This window comes from Electrona antarctica (assembly GCF_951216825.1).
Source record: "Electrona antarctica genome assembly, chromosome: 12".
NCBI lineage: Eukaryota > Metazoa > Chordata > Actinopteri > Myctophiformes > Myctophidae > Electrona > Electrona antarctica.
Genome location: NC_136793.1, coordinates 7,398,390 through 7,418,473, shown reverse-complemented (window position 1 = coordinate 7,418,473; position 20,084 = coordinate 7,398,390). Strand labels below are relative to the sequence as shown.

Genomic DNA, 20,084 nt, shown 5'->3' with positions numbered 1-20,084 from the left:
AGGTCAAAGTCGTACGATTGGTCACACACGTTACTGCAGTGAAATTTGTTCTCCGCATTTGACCCATCTCTTGGAGCGCATTTGACCCATCTCTAGTTGATTTGACCCCCAATCCAACCCTTTGATGCTGAGTGCCAAGCAGGAGGGCATTGGGTCCCATTTTTTCAGTCTTTGGTATGACCCGGCCGGGGATCGAACCCCCGACCTCCCAGTTCAAGGGTGGACACTCTAACCACAAAACCACTGATCTGGTAGAGGATTTATAACACAAGAAAGCACCACAATAAATACTTTAATATGACTCAAATTAATTAACACTTAATTGGACTTTATATGTGTCATGATGACGCTTTCACAAACGGTAAACACACAGCTCCATATCTCCATTAAACTCCTCATTCTCTTTCCTCTGTATCTCTTAGTTGAAGCTGAGCTGTCGGACCTTCCACAGGAGAGAAGCAGCACCATCTACTGGCCACGGAACAGAACTATACCCCCTAGACATAGAACTGGCACTGGGTCACAGTCACCCACCTGACAGAACACACACAAGACACTTCATGAAGCTGCTAGTTAAACTCTACTGGTGATGGTTGGTTTACTATGAGGAAACCATGGGGAGATGTTGTTACTGGGATAAACTTAACGTTCTCTACTCCCCAATTCATCTCAGAAGCTTGTTGAGATGAATTACACTTATACAGTTACACTATTACAGTTATAATGAATTGCATTTTTTATAATGAATTCCATTTTTATAGCGCTTTTCTATGCACTACGTGCCTACTCAAAGCGCTTACAATGGTTAATTCATTCATACATGTGCTAACATCCTTCCAACAAGTGTCACTTGGCAAAATATAAGTGTTGTGCAGACATGCTAATACATTTGTATTCTTGTTCCACAAGACATACCATTGTTCCCACACCACCAGAGGGCATTATTCTATTAAATACATGTGTTTGACTGTGGAATACATTTTGTAGGCAGTTCACCCTTCCTCTCTATTTTAAAGAGTGTATACATTTAATGCATTTGAGTAATACATTCTAGAGATGTGCAACTGTGCATTTCTTCTTCCTTTCCTTCCAGCTGTTCCCTTCAGGGGTCACCAAAGCAAATCTTTTGCCTCCATCTCACCCTGTCCTCTGCCTCCTCTTCTTTCACACCAACTAACTTCATGTCCTCTTTCACTTACATCCATAAATCTTCTCTTTGGTCTTCCTCTATAGGCCTCCTTCCTGGCAGTTCCAAACTCAGCATTCTTCTAGTACCAAGATACTCACTATCCCTCCTCTGTGTCTGTGTATGTCCAAACCATCTCAGTCTGGACTCTCCAAAACATCTAACACACGCTGTCTCTAGTCTAGATGTACTTGTTCCTGATCCTATCCATCCGTTACTCCCAGACAGAACCTCAATATTTTAGTCTCTGCAACCTCCAGCTCTGGTTCCTATCTTTTCCTCAGTGCTACTGCCTCTAAACCACAAACATGCATGTAAAAAAAAAACTACAGAGTGAGAAAAAAACTATATAAATATTTTTTTATCTTCCCCCAGAGCCCAACATCTCTGTGCTTGGTGAAAACAGATCGAGCTCCATTACTGGAGCACTGATTTCACCACAGGTTTGAGTAAAATGGCCACGCCTGCCCTGTTAAAATAGCACTCAAGCCCCCTAATCACAAGTACTGTAGCTCCTCAGGCTTAAAGGAAGTGATGGCAAAGTTCAAGGTTCTTTACTGTGGCATACAATTGCAGCAAGTAGTACTAAACCGGCCTGGGCCGTGGCTCAGCGGTCCAGGCACCTTGGCTGGTAATCCAGTCTGGCAGTGTGCCGCGGGTTCGACTCCCGATCCCGACGGCCTTTACTGCATGTCTTACCCCCATCTCTCTCCCCATTTCCTGTCAGCCTACTGTCTGTCCCTCCATAAAAAAATAAAATAAAGGCGAAAGCCACAAAAAAAACATTTAAAAAAAGTAGTACTAAACCGTGAGTTAGTACTTTCACGAATCATGGAGTGATTCAAGATTTAGAGATGCAACTTCTTAAGACTACCAATAAGAGTACTGTGACAATTACAGGCTTTATTATGATTGATAAAGACATATCAAGCTCTTGACTTGATTATAAGGAATAGACGACATACGAATATTTCTCCAGTAACAAAGAATATCTTGGAATCCCCCTATAGTAAAGATGATTGTGTTCAGTGAGTCTCTGCATGTATTAGGAAGTATGACTCACAGGCCCAGACTGGTTGTTTGACACACCAAACAAAAAACGACCAATGGAGGCCCCGCTTTAGGATCATTACCAGGGGGCTGTTTTAGCCTTAGTGCCACACTATGGGTGGGCAGGACACAATTATAGTGGGGCAACCACCATCAGAAGCTATTGCCCTTAATAAAAGAATACAAAAATGACATTGTTTATCTAGTGATAAACAGGGGTGCTGTAGCTGTAGTTATTAATCCTTGTCTTTTTTTTGGACATTTCTCAGCTTTAGTACGATGTCTGCCGGCAGCCCCCGTTTGACCAGTTCTTCTTTAAGCTGGAAGTAAAACAAATAAAGAAAGGGTTTTTGATGTGTTACATTTTCACACTCCTAGAGCATGTCCGAGATATAACTAAAACACATAAAATGTTTGTCAGCAAGCCCCTATATGAATAATCATGAATCATGATTGTATTCACCTGTGTGCCTCCACCTGGCAATGGCATAGTTCAGTGTCCCCAGTCCCCACACACACTTTACTGGAGTATTTCAGTACATTTCTACACCTACACCTCCTATACTTCCACTACATCTCAGAGGCAAGTACATATTATACTTTCACTTTAATTAGCCTATTTGAAAGATTTGGTTAGGCTACTTTATATATTTTGATCCACACACACACACACACACACACACACACACACACACACACACACACACACAGCGTGGTCGGTTAAATACCTTTGACAACACAATATTCTCGATGTCTTCATGGGTTAAAGACGTCTCTGAGGAGAGCCCCACCCTCAGACCAACGACGTGACCTACAGGTAAAATGTTCCAGCATTAGAATACAGACAGTTATGATGTTGATGATGTGGATAGAAGAACCTTGGAGTCTAGAGCTACAAACTAGGTCATAAATCCCGATAATATCATGACAATATTATTGTCAGCCATCGTTATTAGTTGCTGCATTGTGCCGAGTGAGTGGAGAACGCAGACTATCGTTTATCTATCAGTGCATTTTGAAACATGGTCTCAGAAATCACACTGTTAATGAATATGAACAAACCATATTCTACCAATAATATGTAAAGACATTTCTGTAATGTCTGTAATAGACACCTCAGGCATGTAGCTATACTGTCACATCATGACGAGGCAATGTCAACATAAAAAAGTTGAGACTCAAATCACCCTGAAGTGGTGGTTTATTTTGCAGTGTAGGCAGGGGGCACTATATTCTGTTGTTGTTCATATCTGTTGTACTTCTGTCTGTAAATAAAGTGCATGGGAGCTTGAGATCGGTGTGCGGACTTCCTTCCTTCTAAACTGTATGCATTTTTGTTCAGTACACCTGTAGAATGTTTTGAGATGTGCGTGCTTAATGACCGAACAACATGATGACATGATGATGACCGAACAACATGATGACATGATGATGACCGAACAACATGATGACATGATGATGACCGAACAACATGATGACATGATGATGACCGAACAACATGATGACATGATGATGACCGAACAACATGATGACATGATGATGACCGAACAACATGATGACCGAACAACAGCGAAGTGCCTTCGCGCTGTTCCTCATCCCTTACTTATATCACGACCAGTTACCTACAGCATGCAACCCAAGGTGCTGCCAAAGTTCACCATCAATGTAACGCTGATATTACTTATTAATAGCCTTGAGCATCTATAAGATTGATGCTGGGTTCCCAGAGTCCACGCCAAATGCGCTGTAGTGTTCTTAGAACCTACAGTATAGGTAGAATGTCTTCCCCAGTGGCTCTGTGGTGGAAGCTGAATCAGGAACGCATCCTCTCATATGCAGTTAGCGATGTGTCCACTCGGGTCATCATGATGATGCCATGATGAATCAATCATATGCCTATAATATATGGAGTTCCAAAAACATCTACAGTATGCCTGACTATGGTGTAAGAGGTCCAATCTATCAAAAACATCTACAGTATGCCTGACTATGGTGTAAGAGGTCCAATCTATCAGAGTCCGTTGATGACGCCAGTCTCGAATGAGGCCTGGCATTAATAGGCATCAGCCCATGGCCATACTGTATGGATCTCCAGAGTCCAGATATAGTGATATGAAATCCTCTCAAACATGGCTAGATCTCCCTGGGTTCAGCATTCAGTACTATTTGTGACCAGATTTGACTGAGAGCCTGCCATCGCGCAAATTCCAGCTTTTCACCAGAGAAAAACTTTTTTTTTCTTTTGTTTTTATCCAAAATGAGTTAACAGCACAACTACTACTTGAACCATGTAGCTAGGAATGTTAGAGACCACAGAAGTGAACCTTTCAAGCCTGTTTTCTCAACTCGCTGTTTTCTGCAAGACATTAATATAAGCCATATCTCCAAAACTGGTGGTTCAAACTGAACAACCAATATGTCAATTTGAAGCTATCATTCCCTGCTTTCATATGACTTTAAAAAAACGAAAATTCAAAAAGAATCCAATGGCAGTCCCCCAGTAAAATTTGGTCACATTTAGTATCACTTTAAATGTACCATGTAGTACTACACAACATGATAGAGATGACTTCCACACTTGCTTTTTTGAGACTTAAAGTCACTGTTAACTCACAACATGACCGCGTTAAAAAAGGAGGGGAAAATGATACTTTCATCACACTTACGAGGTCCAGGGATGTCCGTTGTAGGCGGCGGGGTTGTTTTGGGTGGATTTGTACTCTGTTCTGTAGTTGGACCAGCAGTTGGTGTTGTACCATTTGAGACACTGACAATGACACAGCGAAGCTCCGAGTCATACTTGGTTGCACTGAGAAAACAATGGTTAAATATGAGTTTTTTTGTACTCACAGTAAACTTGATTCAGCCCCCAAAATGAGGCACCAAACTGAATTAGAAAAGTGCACTCTTCACAGCACAGATCCCTGCAGGCCGGGTTGCCTTCCCAGGGATATAGAGACAACACGGGTCCCTACAATTGCACACCCACAATTGAGACAGCACCACCACAGACGTGAGTTTGAATGTACGAGTGTACGTGTTCTCCCTTCTGGCTCCAAAACTATGGATGCACTTCCCATTGCAATCAGAACTGCAGACTCACTCCCAATCTTCCGCCGTAGTCTGAAAACCCACCTCTTCAGACTCCATCATGACCCGTATCACTTGCCCTAGCTCCGACGACCTTACAGGCGTATGCAAAGGCTCAACTTATGTAACTAGTAACTTAGATATAACTTTATGTAGACATACCACGATATAGTATATGCATAGGTTCATAGACATTCCACTGTTACGTTCTTAACTTACGTATGATTCATGATAACTACTTTTTGGCCAGTACAGAATTCACTCCATGTTGATCTGACCCGCCATGCCAAAGCGCCAGCACTTGCCCAGCAGTCTGCTGTCAACGAGGCGGATGCGTGCATGTGACTTCACCCTTTAGGTCTCTTCTCGCCCTCAGGCGTCTTACTGGTATATTTTAAAATGTGACAGACAGAACATGTAAGTGAATGCCCACCTCAAGGTAGCCTGAGCGACAAAGCAGACAGGGTGATGATCTCCATCCTCTGACTGCGATGGCGTCCATCTCAGGGTGAACGGTCCCTGTCCTGACCCAGTCAGGTCCATGTTGTGGGGTCCACTGAACCACAGATTAGACACCCTACAAAACCACCGAAGATTATAAATAATTAATTTACATCTTCAGACGTTCAGAAACACTGGGACACCAAAAAACGGGAACTACACTTAATTTGATACATCCAAGTTTTTGCTCACTGTAACTGGGAAAGTCTGCACTAGGACAAGTCAGTGTGGAGCAATGTTTTACTCACGTGGAGAGCGATGCTGTTGGGTTGATGGTGATTTCCAGAGTCTGACCAACAGGGGCGTAGAGCTGTGCTCTGTTAGCCGGGGTCGGAGACAGGAACCTGGGAAGATACTGTCCCTCTGTACAGCTGGCTACTGCTCCATCCACTAGGGCACAAAGGGTAAATTAACCGTTTGTATGGCTAATACAGATGCTGTACATCAGATTATTTATGTTTGATTCAGTTTGTTTATTCATCTATTTTATTTATTTATTAACAACTGCTAGACCTGCAAGGGTCTATTCTGTACATGAACTAAGTACCAATAACAGCAAACTGTAGAGGTATTTTGCTGAGAGCGTTGCTTGTATTTCTGCTGCTCTGAGATCCATCAGTGTGTGTGAGGGTGATAGACTGGCTGGGAAAGTCCTCCATGTACAACTGGACGGCGTAGGTGCCAGTACCGGAGGAGGCAGAATACGCCAATGTGCAAGACTGAAAACAGAGAGAAAGGAGAACAATGAAGACAAGGCTGGAGGAAAATAAAAGGTACAAACGTAATATATCAACAGATATACAGATACATATCTCTGCTGTCTGGAAGAAACCACCTAACTCCAAAATGTTCATTTTCCAGGAAATGAAAAACACACAGACGTAAAGGGTGTTCAATAGCATTGATTCATGAAAACAAAAAAATCTCAAAAACATTACCACTGTTGTTGCTGTGCACCACCTAACTCCATGAGTTAGGCAGTGGGCAGCAACAACAGTGGTAATAAATACAATTCCAATTAGTATTAACAATTAACCCTAGCTGTTATATATGTATACCGTGTGAAGTGAGGGGCGCTTTACCAACCCTTATCATCTTACATCATCGCGATATCATAACATAACATCATATGCCGATTTACTCAGTGACAGACAAAACAAACATTAAACTCATGTTAATGGAATTTAATGTTTGTGTTAGTGACAAAACAGACATTAAACTCTGTCCATTGTCAATGGCGTTTTTAATGTTTGTCTTAGGAGAGAAAAACATTAAACCTGTACTGTATATGAGGGTCTAGCACCCCTCAAGTTTAATGTTTAATGTTTGTTTTGTCACTAACACAAACATTAAATGACATTAACAATGAACAGAGTTTAATGTTTGCTTTGTCTGAAACATTAAACCTGTAGAGGGGCTAGCACCCCTCAACAATAAACATTAACATTAAACTCACGGTTGAGATGCTGAGCGCAGAAGGTGGAGTGCAGGGGTTACACTCATCTCCTGTACCAACCCTGCATTCAATGCTGTCTCCATCTGGGTCAAATGCCAACAGGTTGAAGTTCCTCACACAGTTAGAAGGGACTCTGAGAGAGTGTGAAAGAAAAGAAGGGAATGAGATTGATTGATTGATTGAAAAATGTATTAACAGTTTGCAGAATTACAGTACATTTCAAGCACAAACTCAATACAAAGGCTGTTAACTGTGAGTGGACGACCCAATTAATCATTACACTTGTTTCCAATAGGGTCCACAATGTTCAATTCATCAAAAACATTTAGAGACGTACAAATAGACACTTCTATATAGACAAAGGACAGAACAGGAATTCATCATAAAAGAGGTAAAAAGGGAAAAGAAACATATACAGTGAGGGAAAAAAAGGGGTGGGCGGTGGGGGGGATTCACGTTCAGCTCCGTTCATTTGTTTGTTTTCCTTGGAGGAGCTGCGTTGGGTCCCCAAGTCGGCTCCGTGGCCGTACCTTGAGTTGGCTGTGTGGCCGTGACCATCTCTTGTGTTGTCCTTGTGTTGGGTCCCCAAGTCGGCTCAGTGGCCGTACCTTGAGTTGGCTGTGTGGCCGTGACCGTGAAGACCGAGAGAGTGAGATTCATAATTGCGACATGAAAACCTGCGAAACCTGTCAGTCACACTAAAACCTGTCAGTCAGGTTGTGACATGCTCCATATATGACCTCAACTGACCTCATATCACCTCATCAAACCCTGTACACTCAAGACACTGCCCCTGCTGCCACCCTTAGATCTCCATATGTGGAGCTGGCACAAACTTAAACACTTAAAGGACAACTTTAGTTTTTTTCAACCAAGGTTCATGTTTTAGGTTGTTATTAGAGAAAGTATAAGATGAGTGTTACATTTTCTTAATTTGCTGCTTTCTTTCGTTTTAGGGATTTTAGCGGCTGTTGACAGGGGGGCGGGGGCATTCGAGCATTGGGCTAAATATGTATTTCTTTACAAAATATTATGGCGATTTATTTTTTTATTATTTACTATAGTCCTAATATACCCCAGGAAATTACATCTGGCCACAGAAGATCACAGGATCTACTGAATGTGAAGGTAGCCTACTGGGGGTAAGCCACACTGTGTGTTATAGGCTCAATATGCAGTTTGACACATTCAGTATATCTCGTGATCTTTTGTGGCCAAATTAAATTTCTTGGGGTTTAGTAGGACTAGAGTAAATAATAAAAAAATAAATCGCTCTAAAATTTTGTAAAATACATATTTAGCCCCATGCTCGAATGCCCTGTCAAAAACCGCTAAAATCCCTAAAACGAAAGAAAGTAGCAAATGAAGAAAAATTTACACTCATCTTTTACTTTCTCTAATAACAACCTAAAACATGAACCTTGGTTGAAAAAAACTAAAGTTGTCCTTTAAGTGCACACTCCATCTTCCACCTGATGGTGACTCATTGAATCTTCATCTTGAAACTCGGCTACCTTTTTGTATATTGCCAGCTTCATTACGACCTGTTAGCATCCCTTACACCTTGGTTATGGCTGGGAACTTGTACATGGGAAGTGCCAACCAGTGCATCATACCCTTCACCCCCTTGCCCCGTGGATGAAGACAGCCAGCTAGCATCACCAACAAGTTGGATGTCTTCCACCGACGATGTCTCAGATCCATCCTGAGGATCTCGTGGAGAGACCACATCACCAATGAGGAAGTGATGAGAAGGGCAGGGGTAGCACCACTGTCTCACATTGTCTCGGACAGGAGAAGGAGAATGGCTGGGCACGTAGAGCAACGTACTCCGACTGCCATGAGAGAGACCGGCAAGTGTGGCAGTGGACTGGATGCCAGAAGGTGGAAAGAGGAAGAGAGGGAGGCCAAAAAGACAAGGAGACAGACAGCCAAGGAAGACCTAAGCCAGATGGGTGTCAGCTGGCACGGAGCAAGAAGGGTCGCCAGAGACCGGAGCAAATGGAGGAGACTCGTCGCCCAAATAGGAACGGGAGGAACTAAGTCTAAGTAAGTATTATAGAGTATATTCATTACCTTAGTATTGGTATGATGGTGGTCTGAGGAGACCTGTTGGCTCTCCCAGTGTCAGATCTGGTCCTGAGGTCCACCAGTGTTACAGCTTTCCAGCTCACAATGTTATTTACAATGTTACTTATCCAGTTACCACCAGATAATCTGTGGAAAATAAGGTAGGTATACAGTCGTTGTGGTTTGGTTTAAAAACGATAAAGAAGCTGACAGCAGGATAATAACAGTAGTATGCAGGGATAACTGTTTTCTTATCTCAGACAAAGCATTTGAGAAAGAAAACCTTTATATAAGTATCAGGGCTTGACATTTACCTTTTGAGGCACTTGTCCTTCGGACAAGTACATTTCCCATTCACTTGTCCTGTCACAAAAGTCACTTGTCCGGAGCACGAGCATACACAGATACATTTTAAATCAACTAACTGTAAGTTCGTTTTGTTGAATACATGTTTGAATATTAGATGAATATTCTCAGTTTACACAAAGATTGAATTTACATTGACAATGAATGGAGAATTTACTGCTATTTTTGAGTGGTGTAAACCACTCCTACGACTGGCTTTGTTAGTTTACGTGTCTGTCTGTCTGTCTGTCTGTCTGTCTGTCTGTCTGTCTGTCTGTCTGTCTGTCTGTTCGTACCAAAATGAGCATGGCACCCAGTTCACACGGGTGTGATTTCATTACGTCAGACATTACGTCAGACCACAGCTGATCAGTCTATATAAGACCTTACACCACTCAGTTCACACGGGTGTGATTTTTGTCCTACACAAAGATTAAATTCCCAATGACAATGAATGGATGATGTACTATGAGCGCCCCTCACTTCACACGGGTGTCATTTTTTAAATCCAAAAATGAGTTAATAGCACAAGCAGACTCTTCACATACTAGAGCATGTCTGAAATACATGTCAGAAGTGATTCAGGCCTGTTTTCTCAACTCTGCAAGACATTACTCTATAAGATATATCTCCAAAACTGGTGGAGCTATGATTCCCTGCTTACATACCGGTATGACATGAAAAAATGGAATGACAAAAAAATCCAATGGCAGCCCCTCAGTCAAGCTGGGTCACATATTGTCACCTTGCAAAAACAGTAGCCTATGTCATTTATATTTCTAAAAACAGAATAAACAACCAAATACAGACTATCATATTTCTTAATCATTTCACCCAGGTTTAGAACCTATTGACATGCAAATGACGCTGGTTGTCAAAATTATGTACGTATAGGAAGATAATAAAAGCAGCACTTTCAGTAGTAAGAGTCTTGTTTAACTCATTTAGACCTGAGGACGATTCTACAAATGTCTTCTAAATCCTGAAACTTAATGTTTCTGTCAGTCGTTCACAAACTATTTCATGTCACGGAGCCCCAGAATTATATGTAATTGAAAGAAAGATTTGAGTTAAAATCGATCGCTCTGAAAGAATATAATTATATTCAAAGATTTACGCCACATTTTCACGATTTAAAAAAAATAGCAGATCTACAAGCGCGTAGTGCGGCACTCGGTGCCGCGCTATGAGCTTGTAGATCTGCTATTTTTCAATAGCTAAAGTGTAACATAATGCTTAAAACACAAAAAGGGGTTCCAGCCCAGAATGATGAAGATCCGCAGCAGCAGTCAAACCAGACCAACACCAGAACAAAGTGTTTCTGCACGCAGGCCTTCCTGCTTTAGTGCCTTAGAATGGAATTCCCCCTAGTTTTCAAGGGGGTGTGGTTATAACCAGGCTAGGGCGAATAGGTCCACCCCATGAGCTGCAAAAACAACTTCTTTCCAAGGTTGCCATGTTTGCTTATTATAAGTGTATAATAATAATAATAATTATTATTATTATTATTCATTTGGTGGGGGGGTGCTTGTTTCTAAAGTGTAGTTGCTTATTTTGGGCTTCGTTCCTGATAAAGAGGATTGAGAGATCCAGGGAAGGCACTATAGGCTTGTTTCCATTGGGGTCCTTCATTTTCAATTAATCACAACATAATGACATGTATACAAAAATACAGTAAGAAATTCTTCCTTGTGGCCCCAGGAAGAATTTTAAAAAAAAAGATATATATAAATGGCATTAAATGGGGGTCAGTAGCCTATGCATGTCAAACTGGGCACCCCCTCAAGGACCACTGGTGGTCCCCGAACCACTGGTTGAGAACAATTTTTAATTAATGAAAAAATAAAAAAAACAATTTTTCGTGCGTGCGGACTCGGCCCCCAGCCTGGTTCCCTAGTCAAAATATGGCCCTTGAGGAAAATTAATTGGGGAACCCTGATCTACATTGTATTTGAACACATATGGACAAACCCACGCCTTGACATGAACACAGAATACACACATTTTTTGATAGACCAATTGTAGCTATATGGAAAAGTAATTAAACACATCTTTTTCTTTTTTCTTCCTAAAATTGCTAAATACAATGCACAAGTACTTAGTATTGATTAAATTGATTATTTCCATTGCAAAACGATACGATACAAAGTCAGAACGATATGAAACAATATTTGTTGTTTACATATCGATATACTTCGTTTTTTTTAATTCAAATCGGTGTGCGTGCGTGCGTGCGGGCGTGTGTGCGTGCGTGCTCATCATGGCTCGATCTTCATGGCTCGGTCTTGTTTTCATACACCTGGTTGCTTGTTTCTTCAGAAAGATCTGGCAACACTGCTGCTTAAGTAGCAGTGTTGCCAGGAAGTCTTTCTCCACACAAGAAGAAGAAGAAGAAGAAGAAGAAGTCTTTCTCCTTTTCCTTTTCCCAGGTCTTGCCAGGTGAGTAATGTGTGTAAATAAATAGACAATAGTAGGACTAAGTGCTATTCTAGTGTATTTTTTTCCTTCTTACAATAAGTGCTACTCTAGTGTAACTTATTTCATGGCAGTGTCTCATGATTGACTCGTGCAGCCAAACTCCAGCTAAATGCAAAACCTTTAAGACAGCTCCATTTTGAAAAGATGACGCAGTAGAATACATTTAGGATCATATAAGACAATAATGCTTGTGCCACACATGAAGGCACGGTCAGAACATTGCTATTCTATTCTACTGTATATCTACCAGTTAATATCTGAAGCGTTTTGACTACAGCAATCCAACATTCATAATGTTTTAAAAGCAACAACTGCTTTTAAAACACCGGACTCAGGAAATGCATTGGAACAAAAATGGCGACCAGCCCTTGGTTCTCTTTTCCGTTGCGTTGTTGCTAATCAACACCAGGGTATCATCAAATAATTAAATATTTCAAGATTTGATTAAATAAATGTAAGTAGCCTGCTATACCAGGACTCTATATCGGGTAAAACTAAAATGTTCTCCATCTCAACTGATGGCCGACTGATATTGGCGTCTAGATGCCAGACTGAGGCTAGACTGATGCATTCAGAATGGCAAACTTTTAATGAAACTGATTAGCCTGGTTGACTTTTATGAAATATTCCCCCCACCCCCCCCCCTCATTTAAATCATAGCATAGCTCAGTGGACTAATTTGTGTGTGTGTGTGTGTGTGTGTGTGTGTGTGTGTGTGTGTGTGTGTGTGTGTGTGTGTGTGTGTGTGTGTGTGTGTGTGTGTGTGTGTGTGTGTGTGTGTGTGTGTGTGTGTGTGTGTGTGTGTGTGTGTGTGTGTGTGTGTGTGTGTGTGTGTGCGCGCACAAACTGCAGGTAATATTCCCCACTGGTCGAAGGATTCAAGGTGAAGACTAAAGGGCCGTTCACACAGAGCACGGAAACTATAACCACAACTGTGTGCGCTCAAAACCACCAACACTAATTAAACAATTTAACATTAAACAACAGTATATACATATATTTGGACAGTTAAAACAAGAACAACAGGAAGAGGGGAACAGGGATAGACACACCACTGGGCCTCACCCCTTAACAGAGCTATCGCCCTGTTTTGGGTCAAACCGCTTTGGTTTTGAGGTTATTGTTCTGTGAGGTTAAAACCACATTGTATCGCCATATAGTTATCGTGCTCTATGTGTGAACGGCCCTTCATGCTGGAAGACATGGACGCTTACATCAACAATGACAGGTTGGTCTCAATGAGCGCAATATGTACAGTATACTATATGATAATAATACTTGATTTCCTCTGGGATATTTCCCAGAACGACTGAACGACTCAGTAGTAATTTTGCGAGTCGACACGTCGAGGCCTTATTGACGTGCAAAAGTTGTGCGTTCCTTTAAGAACTTCTGGCCGCACCCATCATGTTTAGCCTATAATGATAATAAAAATTAAACTTCATGTCGTAAACATGTGCTTATTAAACAGGGAAGTGACGGAACAGTTGTTTAAACCGTGGGCTACAGCAGCCTTAACTAACAAACGGACTTCAGACTATCGATGCCAATTAATAATTAACTTGTTGCTACCAAGCACTCTCTCTCTCTCTCTCACACACACACACACACACACACACACACTGTGACAGGCACAAACACAACAGAGCACAAGAACACCTCTAACCTCCTCAGTCTGTCTCAATGTGTATAACGTTTATGAACAAGCCATTACAAAAATATATTATATATTAGCATGTGTACATACACCTTATGTACGCATGCAATAGTAGTAATAATAATTTTAATAATAATGAGTTCATGATTTTTGATGTTGCTGTTGATGCTCTGGTTTCCAACGTGAATCTGTTTGGTTTCAGTTTAAAGTTTGGGAGCAGATCAGCTACTTGCAGTTCTCCTGCATCTAGCTGCTATGAGTCCATGAAAAGTGACTGGTCCATGGATCGACCCATCAACTTCGTCATCTCTCTTGAGTTGAGGTGAGGAAGCTTCAATGAAGACTTTAGAATGTTATAGTAGACCAGGGGTGGAAAGGGCCACTATTGTTTCTGTCTATAACTCTGCCTCCGTCTCTTGTTCTAATAGACCTCTCTCTCTCTCTCTCTCTCTCTCTCTCTCTCTCTACCCTCCTCTCCCCAGTGTTGCGAGATGCTTCGTGTGTTCTTCCATCCTGCGGGACCCTGTGTCCATCCCCTGTGGACACAGCTACTGCATGAGCTGCATTGACGCCTGCTGGTCCCGGCCGGGCCCAGCAGGAGAATACGTGTGCCCCCGGTGTGAGAAGAGCTACCCAGCCCGTCCCGAGCTCTCCGTTAACGAAGCGCTGAACGGGCTGCTGCAGCTGCGCTGTGCAGGTCCACCCTGCGACATCTGCTCCAGCGAAACGCGCCCAGCAGCCCCAGCCATCAAGTCCTGCGTGGAGTGTAGCGTCTCCTACTGTGAGAAGCACGTCAAGTGTCACTACACCGTCCCAGGACTGCAGAAACACACCTTGGCCCCGGTCAATTATCTGGTTAAGGGATAATTACTCCACCCCCACCCCCCCCCCCCCCCCATCATCCCTCTCCAAACAACCATCACCTTATCGTGGTGGAGAGGTTTGTGTGCCCTGATGAACCCGGGATCTGTGTTGTCTGGAGCCTAAAGTGCTCCAGGTAGGGTCTCCCATGGCAGAGTGGTCTCGGGTGAATGGCCAGACAAAGAATGGTCCACCCTATAGGACGTTATCTGCCAGTTATGTACATGTTCGTACCTAAAACCTTACACCAAATGCGAAGCGGTTTTGCCGAAAATCAGCTTTTAACATTGGTCCAGTTTTAGGGCTGTCCCCCACTAAGGATTTTTAGTCGACAATTAGGCAAAAATCGAAGTGAGGGGTGCTCTTATCATTGTACATAATGGCGTAAAATAGACAGTTAGACACTGTCTATGCTCAGACACTATTTTCTGCAACTCAATTAGTAAAGAAATTAGTCTCTGAAAACGGGATTCAGAAGAGGTTTAGAGTTAGCTAGCAGCATATGCTACGCTCCTCGCGAGAAACTGCATCGTCCTCCGTACGAGGCAGGATGTCTGACCTCATTACAACCCAGACATCGTTGTGCTAGAATCTAGCACAACAGATGTTTCGGCATTCCGGTTAAGTTCTAATCGGACACCACTGGACGAGTCCTAGCAGGACTGGTGGTCCTGTGGTTGGACGGCAGGGTTCCGAAGTGAACCCCCCTCCATTCCCCCCTGCTGCCAGAGCAGCAGTGGTCCTGGTCTGAGAAACTATCTCCTCCAGGGCCTGATGGTCATGACGGTTCGGGCTGTCCGATGTCAGTACAGCCCCGTCCCAAGGTACAGAGACAACGATCTCTACCTGCAGGGCCTGATGGTCTCTGTGGTTCCGGATGTCAGATAAACATCTGGCAGATCCACAGTGATATATACCCATGCCTCAACGGGGTGGCATGGGATGTGATCTTCAGGTTTTGTTATGACCTATCAGAGCATCTTCTATTGTTCAGATTTCCACAGGAAATCTGGGGGTGGCGGTACGCTTTTAATGGGGTGGCTCGACTGGCCGACATATACTGTTCAAGCCTCAGTACGCTTTAATGGGAAGGCCAGAGCCGACGTACACTGTCCAAGCCTTCTTGATACGGCACAGATTTACACAGGAAATCTGGGGGTGCAGGCTGTAACGAAGGCTTTCACCTAGAGCTCCATATATGGAGATATCGGAGATGTCTAAGCACTGACATCAGGCTAATGTAGAAACCTCATATACTGTATAGGTATACACGCCTGGCATCGTCATGGTGATACAGACCCAGTTCTGGCATCGTCATCATGACATTATGCATCCAGTAAAACCTTATAAAAGAAGGATCAAAGGTTTAGAGTTAGCTAGCAGCATTATTTGCTATGCTCCTCGCGAGGGACTATCCCCCGCCGTATGGGACAAGACATTTGTCCTCAGCGACGTCTAGACAAAGTTGTGCTAATCGGACACCACTGCGGCAGGACCGAAACCAGACAACCAGCACTAGTTTGAGTGTTATTTGATTATGCAGATATATCAGAATACCACAAAACAAATCTCTACCCCCCCCCCCCCCCCTTAATGTAACCTATACTAACCTATGTAGATTCATACTGAGATGCCCTTATAGAACTAGTATTTAAATAATCTATCTCCACTCACCTTCTAACGCCGTGATAATGCTTCTAATTGTATTATCTATCTTGACATAATGTACTGACTCTTTTCTCCAATATGCATGTTCATATTTGTACCTTGCTTGCTCGCTGTTGCTTTTTATTATCACATGTGCATATAGAGAGTATGCGCGTGACATCATCATCAAACCAGGAAGTTATGCAGGAACGCCTACTGAGTGGCAAAAAACTACTTTCTGGCCTTCACAGCCCATATACATCCACACAGAAAAGTCATATCTGATTGCATTAAACGATGTTAAACTCACTTTGCCTGTTGCTTTGCCACTCGATTTGCCACTCGATGTGCCATTCACTTTAAGCATGCGCATACTCTCTATTGGTACCGCATGTCAGTACATTTTTCATTGTTTTATTTGTGCTATGGGTATAGGTTTCCATATGAACTCTGCTATTTAGGGGTTGAACCAGCAGCTATCTTTGAGAGAGTTTTTCTTCTTTTTTGTCTGTATGGATGCATTGTTGTATTGTTTGGATACTCTATGTATTATTAATCTGTGTTGACGACCCCCTAGAAAATAAGCATCTCAAGGGGTTTATCCTTTCAATAAAGATATATAATAATAATAACTATGATGTAAAATTCTCCATTCATTGTCAATGGGAATTTAATGTTTGTGTAGGACAAAGTTTGTGGACAGACACTTAATGTCTGATTAAACATATACTTGCTTGGTTTCTCCCGATAAATCATGATATATAACCTATTTTTTCAAACTAATCTATAAGTGGAATCATAATAATAATAATAATAATCGACTAATGGACCAAGCGATTGGTATAGTCGACTTAAGACTCTTTCCGATCGAAGCGCTTTAAAAAATCCTACTTTGACCTCCGTTCAAAGTAGGATTTCCAATGCCTCATACCTCTGAAACTACGAGCGCTGTCCACGGTTTTGCTGATCCATCCGAGGTTCGGATGTCATTTGTGATTTTGTCTCGCATCGCTCCCGACATGTTAGCGTTTCTGGCGAAAGGTAAACCGTGTGAGCTAATGCTATTAATAGCCGATCGTTGCAATGGTGGCATCCATGCCGCCGGTAGAGCGGAGATGAATCTACCCAAAAATGGAGAATATGCAATGACATACTGGCAACTACCTTCTGCCGCCACTAGGTGGCAGACAAACAGAACAGTTGAGCTACTGTGTAAAAGATGAAAATCACATTTAAATTAGCATTGCTTTTGCTGTGTCATGTATGGCTCTTCACTCACTGCAGCTGGAAGGGAGCGTTGCTGCTAAGCAGTCGACTCATGACTCCTTCTCGTAGACACCAGTCAGTGTTGCTCTGCACCGTGTTCACCACCAGGGCTGTCTGACTACCACATGAAGACCCACTGCTGCAATCCCATACGTCTGAACTTGAGCATGATGTAAAGCCTGTCTTATACCGCAGGACCACCTGAAATTAGGATCAAAATTACTATAGCATATACATATATATATATATATACTGTATATGTGACAGGGCAGAAGAAGCATTTTCATGAAACTATATTGGCTCATAAAAGCTTCATTTTTAAAGGAAAACTTTGGTTCTTTTCAACCAAGGTTCATGTTTTAGGGGTCTAGTAGATTATAACTATAGTAAACGATAAAAAAGAAATCACCATACTATTTTGGAGAAAAAAAAGACCCCCTACAATCCCTAAAACGAAAGAAAGCAGCAAAAAAATGAACACTCATCTTAACTACTGAATGTGAAGGTAGAGTATAGGGGGGGGGGGGGGGGGGGGTGCCATACTGTGTGTCGTAGACTCAATATGTCAGTTTGTCATGACAAACTCCTCCCCATCACATTCAATATATCCCGTGATCTTTTGTGGCCAGATGTAATCGTATGAGGTCTAGTAGGACTATAGTAAATAATTAAAAAGAAATCGCTATAAAAAATAAATACATACATATTTAGCCCCATGTTCAAATTTGGCTAAAATCCTTAAAACTAAAGAAAGCAGCACATGAAACAAAAAAAAAATCTTCTACTTTCTCTAATAACCACCTAGGCCTACAACATGAACCTTGGTTAAAAAACATAAAAATAAAGTTGTCCTTTAAACTAGATATTGGTCCAAAGTTTGTGTAGGAAATTTCCGTGGATTTTGATCAAAAATCCTGGGAGGAGATATATTTTAACTGTTCATATTATTCAAAATGGTGGGTGATCCTAAAGGTCAGAGGTCAAAAGTCAGAACACGAAGGTTGTTCGGCATGAGCAGACGCATCTTTTTGGTTTGTTTTTTTCTTTTGGGCAGAAATACGCAAATGGCAGCAAACCACTCCATTCCCATTGAAATGCATTGGCAGAATAAGTTGTCATAGGTAGAATAAAAGTGTGGTGTGACCGTGCAGCCCTATAAAACTAAATGGCATTAAAAAAATAAAAGAAACGAACCACTTTAAACTAAAATGAGAAATCCCAAACTATTCTAACCTTCTGTTTACAGTAAGCTGTAAGTATATAAAAGTTAAAAAAAAATATATATATATATATATATGCAGCCAGTGAGGCTTGTTGTTTGTTGTTGTTTTTGTTTTGGGAATATTATTGTATTTGTTGTATATTGCACTTATTTTAATTCTTTGACTTTTTTGTCTAATTTTATCATGTTCGGAATAATTTATTTTTCATTCATTTTCATTTTCATTCATAAGTGAAATATCGATAAAACACGTAATGCATGACCGGACAGAACAGAACAGGGATTTGGGTTTGGAGAATAGAAGAAATTCAATAGATTACCTACCGAGACAGATCCATCTGGGTTGGGGTCCTCCGGGTCAAAGGTCATGACCGTTCCAAGAAAGTGGCTCGCCTGAGCTCCACAGAGCAACAGCAACAGGAATGGTGTTGAAAAGAGACTCATGATTTGGTGAGAGAGAGAGATTACTGAGTGGACGTACAGTAAGCAACCAGGTTATATACTGTAGGAGGAATGGTATGAGGAATGGTATGTGTGTGTGTGTGTGTGTGTGTGTGTGTGTGTGTGACACACACACACACACACACACACACACACACACAGCTTTCTCTATTCCAGAAAAACTGGAATAGAGTAACTGGCACCCCCTGTAATAGCACTTTAAAAACTTCCTTGTGAAGGTGTCAAATGATCCACTTCCACAGAAGCTGACAGAACCGGGACTATGGACTAATCCACAGAGGGGTGCCCTGGGTGCAGCCATTACTGTTTCAGTAGTGTAATACACCATGATGTGTGTGTGTGTGTGTGTGTGTGTGTGTGTGTGTGTGTGTGTGTGTGTGTGTGTGTGTGTGTGTGTGTGTGCATATTCACCAGTGGGCGTGTGTTTTGGGCATAGGCCAAACCGCCAAAAAAAGCTCCCAGGTTGGCACACCTGTTCCCATGGTTCCCTCGTCTCCCTCAGCTCATCACCTCAAGTCTATAAGTGTTTGGTCTTCCCTCCAACGCGTCTCACAACCTCAGTGTGTGGTAAGTTTGGTAACGCTTCTAGTCAACCTCTAGTGCAGAGGTTTTCAACTGGTGGACCACCGGTGGTCCATTTAGTAATGTAGGAAATTGAGGATTTGTTTTTATCGACCACTAGTTGAACCTAAATGTACCTGGTTAGTGGTTATGACACGTACTGTACGTAAAAGTTGTCGTTTACTGGGAGGTCGGACGTCAAGTATATACTTTCACAGCAAAGGGAGTTCCA

General features: G+C 42.1%; 2 protein-coding genes across 4 annotated transcripts; one reads left to right on the top strand and one right to left on the bottom strand.

Annotated features, from left to right (window-relative positions):
• Positions 1–2,203: 2,203 nt before the first annotated feature.
• Positions 2,204–19,274, bottom strand: LOC306934607 (uncharacterized protein). Of its 2 annotated transcripts, XM_079517249.1 has the most exons (10): positions 19,154–19,274; positions 17,621–17,808; positions 9,360–9,500; positions 7,284–7,416; positions 6,375–6,546; positions 6,076–6,217; positions 5,760–5,903; positions 4,903–5,045; positions 2,965–3,047; positions 2,204–2,556 (listed from the first exon to the last, which is right to left on the bottom strand). In XM_079517249.1, exons 1-10 carry the CDS (start codon positions 19,271–19,273, stop codon positions 2,473–2,475), a joined length of 1,350 nt encoding a protein of 449 aa, XP_079373375.1. In that variant the 5' UTR covers position 19,274; the 3' UTR covers positions 2,204–2,472. The 2 variants fall into 2 exon arrangements, with proteins under 2 accessions (XP_079373375.1, XP_079373376.1); XM_079517250.1 differs by lacking the exon at positions 4,903–5,045.
• Positions 12,081–16,973, top strand: LOC306934608 (E3 ubiquitin/ISG15 ligase TRIM25-like). 2 transcript variants are annotated; one of them, XM_079517252.1, is made up of 5 exons: positions 12,081–12,137; positions 13,029–13,183; positions 13,293–13,404; positions 14,036–14,155; positions 14,316–16,973. In XM_079517252.1, the coding sequence occupies exons 3-5, from the start codon at positions 13,349–13,351 to the stop codon at positions 14,698–14,700; spliced, it is 561 nt and encodes a 186-aa protein (XP_079373378.1). In that variant the 5' UTR covers positions 12,081–12,137; positions 13,029–13,183; positions 13,293–13,348; the 3' UTR covers positions 14,701–16,973. The 2 variants fall into 2 exon arrangements, with proteins under 2 accessions (XP_079373378.1, XP_079373377.1); XM_079517251.1 differs by having other exon boundaries at positions 13,029–13,404.
• Positions 19,275–20,084: the final 810 nt, after the last annotated feature.